Source organism: Lissotriton helveticus, chromosome 3_2, assembly GCF_964261635.1.
Source record: "Lissotriton helveticus chromosome 3_2, aLisHel1.1, whole genome shotgun sequence".
Classification (NCBI taxonomy): domain Eukaryota; kingdom Metazoa; phylum Chordata; class Amphibia; order Caudata; family Salamandridae; genus Lissotriton; species Lissotriton helveticus.
In genome coordinates, this window is record NC_136062.1 from 22,203,072 (window position 1) to 22,224,194 (window position 21,123).

At 46.1% G+C, this 21,123-nt stretch overlaps 1 protein-coding gene across 1 annotated transcript in view; it reads left to right on the forward strand.

The window, feature by feature from the left end:
- Positions 1-21,123, forward strand: part of USP8 (ubiquitin specific peptidase 8) — a 627,337-nt gene that overhangs the window by 529,770 nt on the left and 76,444 nt on the right. The window contains exon 16 of the mRNA XM_078684757.1: positions 472-708. Coding sequence (XP_078540883.1) covers positions 472-708 — 237 coding nt within the window. The remainder of the gene's footprint in view (positions 1-471; positions 709-21,123) is intronic.

A 21,123-nucleotide genomic window follows, 5' to 3' on the forward strand; every position in this document is an offset into this window, starting at 1 on the left:
ATTGAGAAAGTCTGTTATGCAGCAGAAATCCCTATGGTATTGGAGAGTGAATACTGCAGGCCTTGGAAGAGGTATGCCCCCTGAATAATAAGTCGGCCTTTTCAAGGCGTAAAAATTATACCGTGACCACTCGTAGACCTTAACTGGAACAATTAATGTCTTTCATAATGAAACATTTATTGTTGCCCTGTGGGTTCTATCTAGATTGTCAGTGTTGGGCTCATGAAATCAGTCTCTCTATTGGTCCACCTTCGCCTCACCTTGCCATTAGAAATGTAAGGTTCTGTGTGTATCTGAGTTTTATAACTGTGCACATCTATGCTAGAACTGAGGCACTTATTTATGAAGATCAGTGATGGAAAATAATATTTAATATAATGTGTACCACTTTATGTTTGTGTTGTTAAGCGATAAAATAAGCTGTATATCTAATGGTCTGAGAGATTCAAGTATGGTTTTGCTTATTTCTAGGCAAACAACAGAAAGAGATATAAAGAAGAAAACATTGATCATCTTGATGATTCCAAAGCAGCAGAGTTAGCCTGGATGAAGCACATGCTGCTCAATGAGTCCATTATAGTGAAGCTTTTCCAAGGCCAGTTCAAGTCTACAGTAGAGTGTCTTTCTTGTCGTAAAAAGTCTCGAACTTTTGAGGCATTTATGTATTTGTCCTTACCTCTTCCATCTACAAACAAATGCTCACTGCAGGTACTTTTTCAATGCTATTTTAAAACAATAACATGGCATGATCTTGTTCATAATGTTGATTACTTGTTTATTGCCTGTTGAACCATTTGCAGTGTTGACATTAATAGTCTGTGTTATCCGGTCAAAAAAGATGAAATTTGTTGGTCCTGACATTTTTTAGGTAATACTAACTGACACTGAATTTAAACCATACAGAACTACCCCCGGCTGAGCAAAATTAACTTGATTGTTACAGTGTGGTGTTGCGTTTCATGTAGGGGCATCCTGTGCTGCAGAGAAAACTGGTTTAAGGAAAGGAGCCTTTGAAGTTGGGCAAACTGTCCCATTGGACTGATAAGCTTGCCTAACTGCCTCTTCCTCAAAATACTGGATTCTTATGTTTCTTCTTGTAAGAAATGTAATTATTACTTGTGCTCAGTGACTACTAGCCTCAAGGAATAATCACAACCCTAGTCAGATTGAGCGCTCAAAGTCACTAAATTAACCTGCGCTCAGCCCCATTCGTAGCTGAAGCACAGTGCAAACAGGCTTAACTTAGGGCAATGGTTAAATTATTTATGCAATACCATAACATTATAAAGTCAAAATGTACAATAATAAAAATCCCAAACCAAATTATAAAAATAGAGTAAAATTTAATAAACAAAATGACACCAAAAATGACAAAAGAAATCCAATAAGGGGAACCAGTTAGATTAATTGTTTTGTTCTGAATAGTGCCAAGAGGCGCAAAAGGTAATTGATGGTCAAAGGTCGCATTAAACTGGGACCTAGGCACAATTTGACACTGACTGCGATGGAGCATGGTTTGGATACACCAACCAGGTTCATCCTGGTCTAAGATTTTACCTTCTGACCGTAGTCTTTTAGGTGCCAATCCATCACAGGAGTACACTTCTAAAGCCTCTTAAGACTTCAAGGGAGGCAATTCAAGACTCATAGGGTGTCAGGCAAAGCCCAACAGCAAGGTCCAGTCTTGTTCTAGTTGCTACTGGTCAGCTGGGCTGTTGCAGGAAAGGCATCTTCTAGGTTTTTTTATCTCTGTAGATTGACCAGAGTGTCGGCCTTATGACCCTTGGAGGCCATCTTTTAGGTGCCAATCCATCACAGGAGTACACTTCTAAAGCCTCTTAAGACTTCAAGGGAGGCAATTCAAAACTCATAGGGTGTCCGGCAAAGGCCAACAGCAAGGTCCAGTCTTGGTCTAGTTGCTACTGGTCAGCTGGGCTGTTGCAGGAAAGGCATCTTCTAGCTTTTTGTATCTCTGTAGATTGACCAGAGTGTCGACCTTATGACCCTTGGAGGCCATTTATATTCCTTGGGTACAAGAGGGAGCAGGCCTCTTAGAGGGCAGAACGTCGCCCAAGTCTGTTCTTCCTAAGGTCTTAGAGTCTTTTGAAGTGGCTGCCTGGGGATGCCTCATCTATGGCTGGCATTAGCTAGTGAGTGGAAATGACTCATGGGCACACACATCCGAACCAATAGATTATAAGCTTCGGGGATCAACCCTACCCACTTTGGACATTTTCAAGATGCCAAAAGTCTTCAACCACTATAAACTTGGGCTCTTGGGGCTGGCAGTGTGTGTGAGGAGTGCACCACGGTAATCCTATTGTCCTCCCACATCTAACATTAAAATCCAGTATAAGGCATCCACTGTACCTACTACAAACCCAGAAGCAAACATTTGGTATGGTAAAGCAGGATTAATCAGCAATCAGGCGGTGGATACAGAAGATTTGTCTTGGCATTCTGTGCCCTTCTTTTCAAGTGTTCCGCAAGTGCTATATGTACCTCAGCAGACTCAAGCAGGATTTGACTCTGTACTGTCAAAAGAAGGCCCACAGGCCTGTATCTATATATTCTGTGCGGTTCAGCAATGTCATCTCTGCCCATTCAGATCAACTTATTGTTTGCTCCTGGAAGAATTTTCACACCCTTTTCATACCTATTCAAATGCTAATCACTGGCTGGGAGAAAATAGAGAGCAAATGCAAATCAGCCTTCAGGAATTTTTCTAAAAGTTATGTTTTCTTAGTTTTATGTAAAAAATGAGACTTTACCATTGAATTGAATTTTAATGACTATTAACAATAGTCGTTTAATTAGCTTTCTAGCTAATCTCATTCTTCAGATACAGCATTAGTATTTTAATCTGTCCTCTGGTTTTCTCTGTGGGCCAGCCAGCTTTCCTGCAGAGAAAATACCTTTTTGGTGCTAGTCAGTGTATGGACGTTAACTTTACATTTCTACATGTCATCATTTTAAATACAAAGCACCCTACCTTGTGGGTGACTTATTAATATATAAAAGGGAGATTTTGACCTGACAAGAAGCTTTTTTTTTTTACAGATTCAATTGCAGTTTATATGCTGCTATGGTCATGCTACGGTGGTAAAGCTGAAGCATATTTGCACTGTTACCGTGTATTCTTTGCTACAATATATGCTGCATTCCACTAGTGGCATTTCATTTTTAGACTCTGGATTCATTTTGTACCATCCATGGACGTGACGTCAGCGGAGCCATATATGCCCCGCCCCGGCGCGCCATCAATTTTCATCTTTTCCGCATCCCGACGCGGATCCTGGAAACCAACAGTTCCTGGCCTAGTTTTGGGCCTTCTCTGCACCTTTGGTGTCGTACCGGAACAATGTGTAATGCCCTCCATGTTCAAAGCCTGTGAGGCCTGTGCGCGTCAGAAGTCTGGCACTGACCCACACCTTATTTGCATGTGGTGCCTTGGTGTGCACCACGATTCCAAAGAATGCGGCGACTGTCAACAGATGAAGCCGAAGTCCCTACGGGAATACCATATGAAACTGTTGGCTGCACGGGTGTTTGGCCCAGCCTCTTCTTGTCGCCGCTCTCCCTCTCCAGAGTGGGCTCGTTCCCGATGCCGCTCCCGCGACCGGCACCTAAAAAAGGTAAGCGGAGCCACAAGCGTCCACTGAGGTCCACCTCCCGTAGGCGTGCCGCTGGCGCCCATTCCTCTCGTAAGGGGTCAGCTAAGGGTGCCCGGAGGTCACCTCCTCCATACCCTCGTTTTCCAGGAGTTGGAGCGACGCGCACCCAAATGGAGGCCTACCCCCAGGCTCTTCAGACCTACTTCGAGTCCCCCTCTCTCCCTGGCGTGCCTTCGGGCCCCACAGAGGCGGAGGGTACTCAGGCCTGGCCCTCGTCGACGGATCCTTTCCCGACCAGGGCTATGTGCACCAACTCCGGAGCCTAGGCGACGACGTTGGGCCGTGGCCCAGACCGTCCTGGTCGCTCTAGCACACACCGCCAGTCAACGCATAGCCCTGTGTGGCTTCCTGCACGGGCGGTGGAAGTGGCGTTCTCGACGCCAGGCTCGCAGCCGAGCTCCGCGTCGGACACGAAGCCGGGCTCGACGTCCAAACCCACACCCGGCTCTAAGCGTGATCCCACGTCTGGGGCACCGCATGATCCAACGCTGGTTGAGGTAGCATCCCCAGTGGAGGCCGTCGACGTCCAGTCGACTCAGACACGACGCCCCCCAACGCCGCCGGTGTCCATACGTTCATCGACACCGGCGTCCATGCCTGAGGTTGACCTCCCTCCGGATTCCTCGCGTCTGACTCCTCTGCGGTGTCAGGCGACACCGGTATACGCTGCAGCCCTTATAGAAGCTGCTGCTTCCCCTGGTCGGGGGCCACTGGTGCAGGTCCCTAGTGTGGCATGGCCTTCGGGTCGTTCCCCAGGCCCACTCTTTATGGCAACTGGGAGGATTAGTCTCCAACAGTCTCCTACAGACGGCCTCTTGTCCCCTCCTAGGGTGACTACTGAGCTAGGGGCCGCCTATGCGCGGACTATCAACAGGGCAGCTGCTATCCTAGGCTTTCAGCCTCCTGTGGTACCCCTCATTCCCGATCCCTTAATGGATCTGCCTCATCTCGAGCCCATTACCGTGGGGCCTTGCTACCCCTTGGGGGTGCTTTATTAGAAGTCCTGGGTGACACATGGGCACGCCCCTATTCCGGAGCCCTGGTTGATCGGGCCATTGCTGTTAGGCACCGTCCTGCCCCGGGGGTTCCAATTTGCCTGTCCCTCCACCCTACTGCTCAGGGCCTGGTAATTCAGGCGGCTTTTGGGTTACAAGACTCCTCCACTTTGCCTTTGTTTCCTCCCACCCGGGAATCCCGGTGTCTGGATGCATGTGGAAGACAGCTTTTTGCTTCTTCTAGTGAGGCCATCCGTGCTTTAAACACTACATGCATGTTTGCACGTGCGTCCTCTGCACTCTGGGACTCCGTGGCTAAGAAGTGGCTAACCTTCTTCCTTCCCTTCCGGAGGAATTGCTCCCGGAGTTTCTCCGTCTTGGCCTTCTCGGCTAGGAGATGGCACATTTTTCAATACGCTCCTCCCTGGATACCACAGACTCTGTGGGCCGTGCTCTTGCATGGTCAGTGGCTTTGCGCCACCATGCCTGGATGCGTGACAGTCGCTTCCCTGATAATATTCGGGAGAGCCTCCAGGACATGCCATTTAACGGAATAGCACTTTTTGGGTCCCATGCGGACTCTGCGATATCCAGGCTTCTATCAGGGCTACCGTAATTCTGCCGTGCCACTGACTGACTTTTCTTCCTGGTTGCGGGTCTTCCTTTACGGCCCAGTTTTTATCTGAGGCAGGTTGGTGTCTCTGTATTGTCTGTATAGCCATATGGCCGGGTTATTTTTGTTTTCGGTCATTTGACTGTCTGTTTTGCCAAGAGGACCCCCTTCTTGCCAGGGGTTGACCCTTGCCCTATATGGGGTATTGGCTGGTGGCAGGTGTCTGCATTTGCCTTCGTACGTGCCTGTGGAGTTTGAATTGTGGGTATCCCCCTGGGACTCATGTGCCCCCCCTTTACTGCGTTGCGCAGGGTTGCATCGCTCTATTGTCTGTGGTGCTTCGACTCCTGGTCCAGGGCTATGCTGTGTGGTATCTACCTCGCATGGCCTGGCATCTTTCTTTTTGTCATATGGTCCGTCTTTTGGTACCAGCCCCTTCTGGGTTGTTCTCGCCAGTAGGGAGTTGCTGTGGCCTCTCTGTTGTACATTGTTATGGCTTATTCCCCAGCAGGTTTCTCCACATTTCCACTCGCTCCCGCGCAGGAATTTCGACGTTATGCTGGCATTCTTAATGTGGCGGACTCGTGGAGCCGGTTCTCCTTGAACTCCGCTCTTCCTGGCGTCTAGGACCCGTGAGTTGGTCCTGAGTGCTCCCTTGTTAGGCTTGTCTTTTCTTCTAATTGTCCTGTGAGGGTACTGTTCTCTCTTCCGGACCGGAGGCAGCCGCTGCTTATAGCCTGGATTACTTTCTGTATAAATGCGGGTACTTTTGAGTGTACCCTAGTCCCTAGGTTTGGATGGGTTTCGGCATCCTCTTGAGGCTGTTTCTGCGCCATGTTCTTCCTAATGGCTTGTGCGGGCTTTACTGCCTTGGTATTGGCCCTGTCCTCTTACGTCATCAGATTTTCTCTGGTGTTTGTGGCCCGTTGCCTTCCTGCTATTGTGTGCATGTCAGCTGTTCCTGCTGTCTTGCTTCCTGGTGTTCCTTCTGGCAGCGTATGAGCGTCCTTCTGGCTGTGTATGGGCATTCTTTCAATGCTCTCACACATGTCTGGCTGGTGAGGGTCTCAGCAGTACTCTTCCTCTGTGGTACATCTGGGGGCGGTCCGCGTTCTCTCCACCATAACACTTACCAGTCTTTTGGGTTGGCTTTGTCGACTGCAGCATCCTGCGGTTCTTTCACGCCATAGGTTCAGTTCTACTTCCTGCGAGGTGCTGAACTCCCTTTTCACGCCAGATTATTTACTTGGTGTGTTTTTGTTCCATGTCGGCCCATACCAGGGGTCAGTATGCTGCTGCCTTCGGATCTTTACAGGTGCAGGTTCAACAGTGTTTTACGCTGTTTGGGTTGTTTAGCTGGGGCTAGATCTGGCTTCTTGTCTACACCCTGGATCCTATGGATCCTTCATGCCTCTATGCTCGTCTTCTTTCAAAGTTTGGCATTTTTCAATCGGGCACAAACGTTCTGGCTTGGTGTTTTCCTTCTCTCATCCCCTCTACTTATGGGGTTTTTCGTGCTATTCTGGATGGGCTGTGGTGCCCTAGCATCCCCTTGATTTCCCCTCTCTTCAGGGCATAAGGGTCTGGTGGTTGGCTGCGCTGTCATTTCTATCCCCACTGTGTTTCGTCCTTTGGTTGACAACACTCTTTTGGTCATGTAATTGACAACTAGGTTCTCTCTGGACCTTAGTGGGGTTCCGTCGCAGTCCCGCCTCCTCTATGGGTAAGGCTTTGGTATCTATTTTAAGTTAAGGAATCTGCGGCTAGACATCTCTATCAGATGAACAAGTTACTTACCTTCGGTAACAATGTATCTTTTAAGGGCATTACCCTGCTCTTATTCCATTTTTTAAGTTGCCGATCGATAGACGGCTCGCCTGAAGGGATATCTTCATCCTTCCGCGCTATTTAACAACTTCATTTGACTTTCTAAGTTGCCGATCGACAGACGGTTCACCTGAAGAGATATCCTCACTCTTCTGCGACCCTCAATATCCTTTGGCAAGATTGCTTTAACCCAAGATTTTATCGATCCATATACCTACCATTACTGCGGGCATCTCTATTTTTAAAGCGTCCTGTAGCCCTTAGAAGACATATTCGACAGGAACATTTTCGTTTTGGTGACCTGTGCATCTGTTGACTATCCAATTAACTGATCGCTTCCTTAGTGTACATGGTTTTGGATAAATTGCTGACAACAATATCAACACGTTTTGGTGGCTCCTGAAGAAGGCGTCTTTACGCCGAAACGCGCGTCGAGTTGCACTTGCCACAGTGTGATTTTTATAATTTAAGTGTATTTTTTTAATGTATAAGTATTAATGAAATGTATGTGTTTCAGTCCTATGTTTACATCTTATGGTTATGATTATGTCATGTATTTATATGATTTTTAACTGTCCATATTAAAGCATTGATTATTTTTAAATTTCTTATGATTTCCTTAGTTTTTACTGTCATTTGATACTACTTGTTTTGCCACTGTTATTGACTGCCTAGGGTGTTTACTCACACACTCTGGTAGAGACATAGTCTAGCCCAAAATTCCTTAATGACCGCCCGTCCTCCCCGTCCTGCGACAACCTTTTCAGGTTGGGCTTCTTGCCTTCGCCTCCCTTTAGGTGGCTTTATTCCTATGCTGGGTGACGTCTTCTCTTCGCTCCAACTCACGAGGCTACATTCTGTTTCGTGGCTCTGCTCCACCCATTCTTGTGATTAGACGGTATGCTTATATGCCATGTGTCCTTTCCAACCCTTACCCTGGGTTGTCCGATGTGGGTCTACTTCTTCTACCCCCCCCCCCCCCCATCCTTCCCTTCTATCTTCTTCAACCGCTTGAGGTCTCTTGCCTTCCCTGCACTCTAGCAGTTGCAGCCTCTGACAATGCTACATCCGGAAGGTCCCTTATTCGGATTTGGCATCTCCTTTTGGGTGACGCCTTATGGTAGTTTGTCCTTACTCCTGGGTTCTGGACTGGTTGTCTTTCACTGTAATATATTGTGGTTGCAGCCTTTCTGCCGGCTGCTGTGATGGTTCACCAAGGAGCTATGCCTGAATGGTGGCACAGGCTCACATAGGCTATGGGTTCGAATCCTGCCTATGCTCTGCATCTTCTTCTGCCTCCGGGGGAGGTTTTGGACTTAACAATTTCAGGGGTCCCTCCCACAGTGGTGCTCTGTTCTTTTCCCACCCTCAGTTTACAATATACGGTGCCTGGCACTGTCCTTCTATGGTGATGTTTTTCACCGTACCTTGTTTTTTTTCTTTTTCTGCACATTGTTCCCATATTTTCAGTTTTTGGTGGTGGCTTTGCATTCTGACGCGGAAAAGTCTTCTGACGAAAACTGATGTCAGCGCACCGGGGCGGGCATATATGGCTCGGCTGACGTCACGTCCATGGACGACGTCAGGACGGAGCCGTACGGCGACGCCCCCGGCGCACAGAGGTGCTGCTGCGCGAAATTTTCTGGATCCAGCCTGACGCCTGAGGATATTCTAAGTTAAGGAACCTGCGGCTAGACTATGTCTCTACCAGATACATCGTTACCGAAGGTAAGTAACTTGTTCATCGTTGACAGCACTATCCTCTGGGTCCCCGTTGACACATAAATCACCACCGAAACATGTTTCTCCTGCATCGTCGTCGAAAATCTCATCGTCAAAAGTTACATCGCCGACGACTGATACAACTGTGCGGTCAATGGCAGCCCCGCCGCCGACGCTTCCAGCGACGACCAAGATACCATCTCTGCCAACGACTTCTTCGTCGTTGAAGACTTGGACAACGACAACCTTTGCGTCATCTACGTCCGCATCGACGACTACCGTTCCTACTTTGTCGACAATAATGACGAGGATTTCACCTTGTGCTCCTATCATGTCCTCGTCGACGACGCAGACCCTGCTGCCATTGATGGAGCTGACAATGCTGGATCCTAAACCTGGCTGTAAACGACCGTCGACGTTGCAACTAACGCCTTTACACCCGTCGACGACACTGTCAATGAGGCATTTTTTCCAGAATCCTTCAGTGATTTCACCTTTGTCACCTTTAACATTTTTGGAGGAATCGGATGATGATGGAATGTTTGATCCTGCTCATAGTCCCTTTCAGCTTCGCATCAAATATCAGGACGATGATGAGGACGACTATGAAAGTTACAGTCAGCAGGACTTTCATACTCCACATGCAAAAATACGATACATGGAGCCTCTTGGTGAGCTCATGGTCCCCCTTTCTGTAGTATTAGTACAAGAACTGCAAGGCATGCTGCATGACTACCATACTTGTTTCCCTTTATCTAGTGCTCCTCCTCCTCCACCATCTATGCTTACAGAACTGGCATCTCCTCCATGTAGGTCTGAGCCTTCTCCTGTGGCGGATACTGTTTTACCATCACAAAGATGATGTAGCATTACAGCTAGAGCGGTCGACCTCGAAGCTGGGGAACCGGGTTCAAGTCTCTGCAGCGACGCTCAACATCCTGTGATTCTGGGCAAATCACTTAATCTCCCCGTGCCTAACAAAAAAAATGAATGTGTTCTTGTGTAACGAAACTGGTGCTCACGTAAAGTGCTGTGATACCCGATGTCTCGGGTCTAGTTCGCACTATATAAAAATTTTAAATAAAATTTCAAAAACATCTTACCTCTGATGATGGGGGCATTGAGGAGGGTGAACCTCAAGGTAAAACGCAAACCTGTAATGTGTGGGAAGACTGTTATTTCAACACCTGCTTCTCCATCTCCTCAGATAGCGGATTCTCCGCCGGAGGACATTGACGGCTTCTACTCACTAAAAGAGCAGCTTCTCACTTTCAATTGTCAATGACTGTCAAGCAGTCAGACTGTTTTCTTTATGATTTTAAAGATTTATCTAGAAAGACTGTGAGAGCGGTACCCATTTTAGATTATATTAGGGAGGAAGGTGAAAAAGGCATGAAAACACCCGCTACTGTTATTGCAGTCTTGCCCAGGATTGGCAAAAAATACTAAGCTCCTGATGATGCGCCAGCTTGTCTGGTAGGGCATCCGAAACCGGATTCTGTTATTTCACAAGCTGCCCAACGAAGATCAAGAAATCCTTCAGTGCCTATCACTGCACCACCTAACCGAGAGGGAAGGCTCCTTGATAATATTGGCATTAGGTTTACCACCACCTCAGGCACTACTGTTTGCGCGACTTACGCACTAGCGATATTAGGAAGATATGACAGCCAAATGTGGTCCGAAATCTCTCCGTATGTGGACCTTCTCCCAGAGGACCAAAAACTTGAGGCAAGAAAAATTGTTCTTCAAGGAGAGAAATCTGCATATGAGATAATACATGCTTCTATGGATGTGGCTTCTCTAGCCTTTCGTAAGCTCGCTGAAGCTGCTGTCCTTAGGCGTCAAGGGTGGCTGAAGGCAGCGACATTTTGCCCTGAGGTGCAAATCATAATACTGGATATGCCTTTTGATGGCGATGCTCTTTTTGGCAAACGCATAGATGATGCCTTGCAGACCGTTTAGGTAGATACCGAAACCGCTCTAGCTTTGGGCACGCTCCAATACAGGAGGACCCCCTTTAGTGAAGCACTTAGTAGAATAGCTTATTCATTTCGAGGAGGTTACCAGAAATATCAACCTTAGGCTTACATCTCATTTCATCCTTCCTACTAGCAACAACAAACTTATTGTGCACCACCTCAGGCTGCTTACTCCAGACAGCCCAGACGGAAACAACAAGGTCAGTCCTTACAGATGACACCACTGTGATGTGGTACATAAACAAGCAGGGAAGCGTAGGGATGTATTGTCTCTGCAGAGAGCCTCTGCATCCCGGGTCCTGGACCATCAGATTTGTAAGGTTGCAAATCATGTGGCGGAAGTGTTCAATGTGCGTGCAGATAGTCTCAGTCAGCAATTCTCGGCCGATCATGAGTGGCTGCTTCATCCAGAGGAGGTCGTTCGCATCTTCTGCGGGTTTCCTCTGTTGGAAGTATTTGCCACTCATGAGAACTCACACTGCCTGCTGTTCTGCAATCTCCAGTATCCGATGCAGGGAGTGGTGGGGGACGCGTTTCAGTTGGATTGGGGCTCAGAGCTCCTTTACATGTTTCCCCCATACCCATGATTCCTCAGGTTCTGAGGAAGATTTGCCAAGACCGGGCCCAAGTTATATTGATCGCCCAGGAATGGCCAAGAAGGGTGTGGTACACTGACTTACTGCATCCTCCGCTTCGTCTCCGGATCAGGGCAGATCTCCTCTCGAAGTCGCTGGGGCTGGTTCTACACCTACACCTTCAGAGCCTGCACCTTCATGCCCGGAGATTGAACTAGGCAACCTAAGCTTTTTCTCTCTCCCGCCGGATGTGGTCCATGTTATATTATCAGCCAGTAAACACTCCACCAAATCTATCTATTCCTGTTGATGGGCCAGATTTGTTAAGTGGTGTGTAGGGAGTTCAATTGATCCTTTGAAGGACCATTTGTCTGATGTACTTAGTTTTTCCCTTTCTTTGACCTAGCAAGGTTTTGATGTGGCGACTGTTAAGGGCTAGTTGTCGGCTTTATCAGCCTTCCTCTGTTTGCCAGATCAACCTTCATTATTTAGGTCTCCCATAGTCATGAGGTTCATTAGGGCCTTACTTGTATTTTCGCTCCCACTCCCTTTATTATGCCTCAGTGGGATTTAAATTTGGTTCTTACTTTGCTGATGGGGTCTCCTTTTGAGCCTCTTCATAGTTGTCCTTTGATACCGCATACTTTCAAGATGGCTTTTCTGGTTGCTATTTCCTCTGACAGGAGGGTAAGTGAGCTTCAGGCTCTTACTTGTCAACCTCCTTTTATAACCATTCATGCGGATAAGATGATTCTCGGGGCCAGAGCTGCTTTCCTGCCCGAGGTGGTTTCTCCTTTCCATTTAGGGCAGTCAATCAACGTACCTACTTTCTATCCTCCCCTCACCCTTCCAAGGAGGAGGAGAGACTTCACCTCTTTGACCCTGAAAGGGCGGTCAGCTTCTACCTGTACAGAATCAAGGAATTAACCAGCGAAGAGCTGATCATCCAGTTTTATGTGGGAAGAATGAAGGGCAAGGGTGTCCACAAGCTAACACTTTCAGGTGGATCATCTTGTGTATCAAGATCTGTAACGTCTGAGCCAAGAAGGAGCCGCCTAAAGGTATTAGAGCTCATTCTACTAGAGCTAAGTCTTCTTCTACCGCTTTGGCTAGAGGTGTCCCTGTGTTAGACATCTGTAAGACAGCAACTAGGGCCTCCCACCGCACTTTCGCAAAGCATTATTGCTTCGATTCAGAGGTGAGGAGGGACGGTAATTTTACTTGTTCTGTGCTGCAAGATTTTTTGGTATAGATAGGTGGACACCCTCCTCCGTGAGCGGGACTGTTTTGAGATTCAATTCAAAAGGGGAAGAATCCACAAGCAGATGTATGCATCAGAAGAACAAGTCACTTACCTTCTGTAACACTTTTTCTGGTGGATAGAGTAGATGCCTGTGGATTCCTCACTAACCCACCCGCCTCCCTGTTGTCTGCCTTCCTATACCGAACAGAATTTTGAGTACATCATGACTAGTATTTCTTTGTCTTTTGAAATCCTATGTAGCTTCTAGCTATAAAATGTCTAGCATTTTCAGTCTCTTTTCTTACTTCAAAGATATATTATGTATATTGGTGCTTATATTATTTACTGTGTATATTTGCGGAATGTTGTCGGTTCACCCTTTCGTCTCGAAGGCAAGGCAAAACTGGGAAGAACTGACGTCAGCACGCCAATGAGGTCTTCTTATGGCTCCGATGAGGTCATACGGAGTCACCAGCAGAGTTGTGCTATTGTGACGTCCTGGTCGACGTGGCAGATCTAAGGAAAAGTTTCTGTGGAATGCTGGCGTAAGGGTAATTCAAAAGGTGAGGAATCCGGAGGCAAATACTGTATATACCAGAAAAGGCTTTACCGAACTTGTTCATCTCAACAAGCATGGAGGACCGACGTCTCCAGTTCTATTTTTGGAAGCTCCAACGATCTGTGAAAGGGCACCACAGCATCACATAACAATCAAGGTGGAACATCTCCCAGGTGTAAGGAACAACCTGGCAGACACTTAGAGCAGACTAGGTCAAACAAATCACAAGTGGGAACTTGATCAGCTAATTCTCAACTCCATCTTCCAGAAATGGGGAACACCCAACTTAGACCTATTTGCATCAAGAGAACCAGAAATTCTGGTTCTTCGCCAGCAGGGAACCTCAGAAAGGGTCATGGGGGAATGCATTTTCGTTGAGTTGGTCAGGAATCTTTGCATACGCTTTCCCCCCATACCCTCTCATCTCCAGAGTTCAACTGAAAATGAAAAGGGAACCGTGCCAGCTAATCCTCATTGCTCTACGTTGGCCCGGCCAGCATTGGTTCACGGAGCTACTCCTGCTATCGCAATTCAAGTCTTATTGCCTGCCAGTAACAACTACTCTACTGACCATGAGCAAAGGACAAATCCTGCACCCGCACAGAGCTTCTCTTCAGTTGCATGCTTGGCACCTGAATTCAATGAGTTAAAAAACGTAGTCATTTCCCAGGACTGTAGGGATATATTGTCCAAGGGTAGAACTCAGTCAACCACTAAGATGTACAAACTAAAATGGAAACGTTTTTTTCTTTTGGTGCCTTAGAAACGACATTCACCGTCTTCTGTCATCTCCAGAACAAATCTTGCTTTATCTGCTCTCTTTGGCAAAATCAGGACAGGCGTATGCGTCAGTGAGGGTCCACCTCACAGCCATCTTCCGATACAGACGCACTTCCGACGCTTCTTCCCTTTGTGCCTCTCACATCCATTTGGCCTTCTCCGCCAGAATGGCGCCTCAATGTGATCCTGTCTCAACTAATGAAACCACAGTTTGAACCAATTCACAAAATTGAGCTCAAGTTTCTCACTTGGAAAGTTGCATTGCTTCTCGCGCTTACTTCCGCAAGGAGAGTAAGTGAAATTCAAGCTGTCACCATAAGAGAACCCTATTTACGATTTACAGAGGACTACATTTTACTAAGAACAAATCCTAAATTCATCCCGAAAGTTCCTTCTAATCCAACGGAGAAATCTCTCCACTCCTCGGATGTTAAACGGTGCCTTAAATTCTATTTGCAAAGGACTAGGCCGCTACGCAAAACAGATCAACTGCTGGTCTCTTATTGGCCATTAGTGTTCTGCTGTCACAAAGATTGCTGCTACTATTCATCTCTGTCATAATAAGGTGGGTAAACCACTTACAATCAAGGCCAAGGCACATTCTACAAGAGCAGTTTCCTCTTCTGCTGCTCTTTTTGCTGGAATCCCGTTGGACAAGATTTGCTGTGCCACTACATGGAAGAGTGCACATACTTTCACATGGCATTATTGTCTGAATATGGCAACTTACAGCGAAGCAGCAGTAGGACAGGCTGTTCTATGTCATCTGTTTCAATAAGGTAAGCCTCTACTTTCAGAGGTGTTTTTTTCTTCGGCATTATGCACTATCAGTTTAAAATGATGGTATGCTATTTTGTTTTTTTCATGTTACTTGGTTTAGATGCCAAAGTCATCGAAAAGACCGTCAACAGACAGCTTGCCGCCTTCCTCGATCCCTCGACCCCTCGCAGTCCGGCTTCCAAGCCAACCACAGCACCGAGAACGCCCTCATCGCAGCCACTGATGACATCAGATCCCTGATCGACAACGGGGAAACAGCGGCCCTCATCCTCCTGGACCTCTCCGCAGCGTTCGGTACTGTCTGCCACCGCACCTTAGTACAGCGCCTCAGCAACATCAGAATCCGAGAGAAGGCACTGGAGTGGATCATCTCGTTCCTCGCCGGAAGAACCCAGAGAGTCCGCCTCCCCCCGTTCAGATCCGAGGCCACCGAAGTCATCTGCGGCGTACCACAAGGGTCATCACTCAGCCCAACCCTCTTCAACGTCTACATGAGCCCTCTCGCAGCCATCGCATGCAAACACAACCTCAACATCATCTCCTACGCCGACGACACCCAGCTGATCCTCTCCCTTACCAACGACCCCGCCACCGCCAGAACCAGCCTACACGAAGGGATGAAAGACGTCGCCGAATGGATGATGAACAGCCGCCTGAAACTGAACTCAGACAAGACGGAAGTCCTCATACTGGGATCCTCGCCCTCCGCCTGGGACGACTCCTGGTGGCCCCCTGCCCTGGGCACCACCCCCAAACCAATGGACCATGCACGCAACCTGGGCTTCATCCTGGACTACTCCCTCTCGATGACCAGACAAGTCAACGCCGTCTCGTCATCATGCTTCAACACCCTGCGCATGCTCCGCAAAATCTTCCGATGGATCCCCACCGAAACCAGGAAGACGGTCACCCAGGCACTCGTCACCAGCCGACTGGACTACGGAAACACACTCTACGCCGGAACCACAGCCAAACTTCAGAAAAGACTCCAGCGCATGCAGAACGCTTCCGCACGACTCGTCCTGGACATCCCCCGACACAGCCACATCTCCGGCCATCTGAGAGACCTGCACTGGCTCCCCGTCAGCAAGAGGATCACGTTCAGGCTCCTCACCCACGCACACAAGGCACTCCACGACCTGGGCCCCAAGTACCTCAACAACCGCCTGACCTTCTATGCACCCACCCGCCAGCTACTATCGACCAGCCTCGCCCTCGCCGACGTACCACGCATCCGCAAGGCCACCGCCGGGGGAAGATCCTTCTCCTACCTAGCAGCCAAGACTTGGAACTCCCTCCCGATCCACCTCTGGCTGACCCAGGATCATCTCTCCTTCAGGAAGCTCCTCAAGACCTGGCTCTTCGAGCAGTAGCGGACCACTCCCCCCCAGCGCCTTGCGACCCTTCCGGGTGAGTAGCGCGCTATACAAATGCACTGATTTATTGATTGATTGATATACTGATGGTAAATAGCTACATTATATTTGATATATGTTTCAAGTCAAGTCAAAAGATCTTTATTCGGATTGTAGAACATCCATAAAAGTACAATTCAAACACAACGACAAAGCATGATTGTACAAAATAAAGTATAAACATTTAACTCCAAAACAGTTTAAAATTCATAACAATAGCATGGCTTTATCATGTGCAAAAGAGCGACCGCTAGTGCAAAATATGCAAATAACGCAATGCAAGTTAATCAGTAAAAGAGTTAATAGCACAGCAAAAATATACAAATCGCAACCTTTAGAATTACAAATTCATAGCAACGAATAACTTGTTCATGTCTAACGGGAGGCAACCGCGTAGTACAAATATACAATGTGCAAATGTGCAAAAAGTGCATGGTGCGAATTTCCTTACTCAATAGACAGGGAAGCGCGGCCCCGGACAACACCTTTAAGAAAGCAACTCACTCTAAAAGTTGCTTCGTCCGTTTTTAGCTTCATTAAGTCATTAAAAGCTCATTTAAAATCCATCAAAGCATTTTTCCTGCAGTATGGTATTAAAAAGTGCTTAGTGTGCGTTGCATAAAAACCACAGAAAAAGGTAAAATGGAGCAAGCTTTGTTTTCCACCAAGATTACAGGGACAGCTTAAATTTTCCAAATGTTTGTTATAGCCTAATGGGAAGCAGAGTAGGTTTATACCGAAATAGCAAGCTCCTGTTCCACCTGCCTAAATTTAGGCGGAGATAACTCTGGGGCAGGGCGTGCGGCTTATCACATGGCTCCATGAGTGAAGTATATCTTATTGTAGATGGTTTTACAGAATCACCCCTTTCTCTCTCTTTACGATAAGAATCATACAAGGCCCCTTTTGTTAGATTCTTATGTGAACTGTCAATTAATTGGGGGGAGGAAAAATATATGTTTCAGTATATGCATGTATATTATTACCCACCATCCTCTGGATAGATATGTATATATTGGATTGTTTCAATACACATTTGTCTATGCAAATGCTAGCTACTCTGATTCAAGCATGTGAATCTATGAAAGATCCAATCCTGGAAAAGAAAATGAGTTACTTACCTGTAACTACGGTTCTTCAGTAATGATATCTTTCCTAGTTTCACATTCACATTCACATTCTCTCCCCTGAGAGACTTCCTTATTTCCTCATGGTATAAAGTTTCACACTTGTGCTTGGAATTTTTGAGGAAGTGGGGGTGTGCTACAAGGTGCTGTCGCCAGATTGGCTGCTACTTAAGTTTTTTTTTTTTTTTTACAAAAGAAAATAGATCAGCTGTTGCTGTGACTGTTCGTTGCATTTTAGCCTATGGTAGTGTTATCTACTGCTTTTATAAGTATACTGTGGGACTCCCACTGCGACAACGGGGGTGATTCAGGCATGTAAATCTATGAAAGATACCAATACTGGAGAACAGTAGTTACAGGTAAGTAACTCTTTTTTTTTTTTTACCAATTAGTATGCCAATTCGACCATGTTTAAAGGGGGGGGGGCGCAAGCACCTTACCACTGGTTAGCCAGGGTAAAGTGCACAAAGTAGAAAATCCTGCAAAAATATAGGGTCTAGCAAAAGGGCAAAAAATCCAGGGTACCACACGGAAAATGCAGATTCCCTCCACTTTTGTTCTCATCGATGGATAATATCTCTGGAAACCACTAGATAGTGCCAGCAAAAGCAGAATGACCTCATGTCTGTTGGGTGGTGTAGGCTGTGAAAGATGTGGGTAAATCTATTTGCTGGCAACAGTATTGTTTGCTTTCTAAAAGCAACATTACAACATTGTAATTACTAGATGATCCTTTGCTTTGAGAAATGTATACACCATTCCACCTTGTGACACAATCATTGGCCTTATAGCTTAAGCAGTAAGTGAATTTTTGCTTTCCACACACTGCACGCTTGATCATTCTTGACAAACTGACTGATCATAAATAATGTTAACATCCTACAGCCATGCAAGCTTCTGTTGTGTTTAGCAAAGGTAAATATACATTCTATTTCTGTGCTTTGTTAATCCTTTCCCTATCACCTAAGTGACCAGACAAATGCAGATTGTGATGCCAATTAAGTACGAGAAATTACTGCAACTGTTCTGTACAGGGAAGCAAAAGGGTTGCCCACCAAAAAAGGCCCTACATACAAGAAGGTCTCAGTGAAGATTCTAGAGTTCTCTAATCCCCATTCAACTAACTACCCTGTCAGGGGCACTGGACAGATACAGCTGAAGGCTGCTCAGCTTGCCAGTGGTTGTGAACAAGGAGGCCCAGACTGCTTACTGTAACTGGGCTGGTGAGATAACAGTAGATCTCACTGAGAGTGAATGTCCAGGAACCGCAGGAAAAGGAACTAAACAGAACTGAACTTGGTTAATTGGAAAGCTGAAGATATATGGAGAAAATAAGACTGCAATGGAAAACTTCTCAAAGTCGAGCTGGGAAAAATAGGAATGAAATAATGGGATGAATAGTGACTTTCTACTCCTGTATGTCTAGAGACAGCTTTACCCATTCAACCTATAAAGGGTTGGTAAATCTAAATATTGTCAGGTTCTCAAATTACAAAATGGCACTAACCTACGTAAAGGAAAATTGTTTTTTAATATGGTACATTTTTCAAAAATGGTTAGAAAAAATCTGAAATGTATGGCAAGGCCTACAAAAACCCTGACTACTGACAGTAATAAAGACCAGGTGACATGCGCTTCAACTACACTTGGAGTCTGTGAGAGACAACTGTGTAATTTAGAATTGCTTGAGCCTATATTATGAATCAGCAAACCAATGTTATTTTGTGTTATACTTTTTTTTTGCGTCTTTTTTTAAAAAATATAAACCATTCTTATTGGCATTTTTATTCATTGGTGGCTGGTGACATTTGAAAGTGGTTGGGAATTATACTTGCCATGAGTGCACCCCATTGTCTCCAAAATATAACTTGAGAGTTCCCCATATATTAAGAATGATCTTCATTGTGTCCATGTCAGCATTTTGTTATTAATACCCCTTTGCCAAGAATCACATACAATATTCTAATAGCAGAATTCTGCCATTGAAACTGTCCTAATACCATGTACCGTGGGTGGCCTGTATGTTTGAAATATCTCCAGTATTTGAGAGCCAGCATTCGATCATTGTTTGCGTCTTTCAACCCACCCCAACTCCCCAATACACCATGGCTGCCCTCTTTGAGGTAAAAAATTAGGAAGTATGCCAACACCAGCATTTCACCACTGTCGCCTTATATCAAGTATTACTTTTAATATTTTGCTTTGAATGCCCTTTCTTATGCCAAGAATTATCTCCAATATGCCAGCACCATGATTTTGTCATGGGTGCCCCCTCACCAAGAATTTCCTACAATATGCAAGCATCACTATTTTTTCATAATGCAAATAATTATTTGTAGTATGTCGCGGCCTGCATTCTGCCATGGGTGCTGTTACTTTTACTAAGAAGTATCTCCAATATGCCAGAGCCCACATGTAACCTTGTGTGCCATAAGCCCAGAATTATATAGAATATGCCATGGCCAGCTGCAGAGTCTCAGTCCTAAAACACAAAAGTAAGCACATTCTTACTAACTCTCTCACAATCTCGCACTCTCTCTCACATACACTCTCCTGCCTCTTACTCACTGTACCTCTCACTCGATCATTCGATCATTCTCGCTCATACTTACTGTCACTGTTACACACCAACATATACATTCTCACTGCTTATCAATTTCACTTACAAACACACTTACAAATGCTCACACTTTCAACTCACTGACTAGGCCCTGGTGCAACTGTTCCAGTTTGCACCATTTAAGCAGTGCCATTGATATCTGTACCCCTGGCTCACTTCAACTCCCTTTCGCAATCTCCAAATGTTTTACTTGTATGGATATTACAAGCTCTTGCAAACTTTACTAAAATCACACATTTCTGTGAGGGACAGTTCTAGAACCTGTGGTTGTTTAGAAATGTCTTACCACCCAACGTTCCCACCAGTCTCACAATATAAACAATTCAATGGTGAAGTTACCTTTGTAGCGCCAAAAGAACAATTCTTTCTTCTCCAGGTTACACAAAAGAAGGTGGTAGGGGAGGGGGGAGTACTCCGGGTCTACTGCTTTTTTGTTTGCAAAATATGGTTGGTCGATAGCGAGGAGCAGAAATGCATTTAAAGTGCCGTGCCGAATGCAGTGTGCTTTTTTTGGATGAAGATGAATATTAGGAGGGAGAAACAGCAGGGGCAATAGGAACAAGATGGGAGACGGAAGGTTAAACAAGTTTTTATTTGCTTATGTCTGGTTTTTGTTTGTAATTAATCCTATTTCAGCCGTTTGAGAGTACGCCGAAACAGGGATTTGCTGAGCATCGCGTACTTTGATCAGTCTTGATTAGAATATATGCTTAGTGGTACCAGACTACCATCAAACCACTTCCATACCATAAAACCAATCATGGGCACGCTTTCCATACCGCAGCATCTTTTAGTCGCACCTTCCTTTATCGCAGCACATTAAAAAATGCTCACTGTGTAGGCGCATGAAACACAGGATGCTGCATGTATTTCTGCCTTTCGGTTAAAATGTTAACGTGGGGGGGGAGGGGGGCTACTTTTAACTGATGGTAAAGGAAAGGAAAGACGCCGTCCTCGGCGAGGTGAAATAACTTTGCTTTCAGCTATAGTTAAGCCCATTGTGCATTATGCTACATCCTTTTCTCATTTACAAGAACCCCAAGGTAATGTTTTCATGTAAATCATGACCTGGTATACTGGGTAACTACTGAGTGAGCTGCCTACTAAAAGCTGGCATCTCAATAGCCTCGTATCTTGAGATGCCAAGTGTCTGCTCGAGACTGGCACCATTTGGGTAACTTTTTTAAATAAGTTTTGAATGTGTTTTTGCC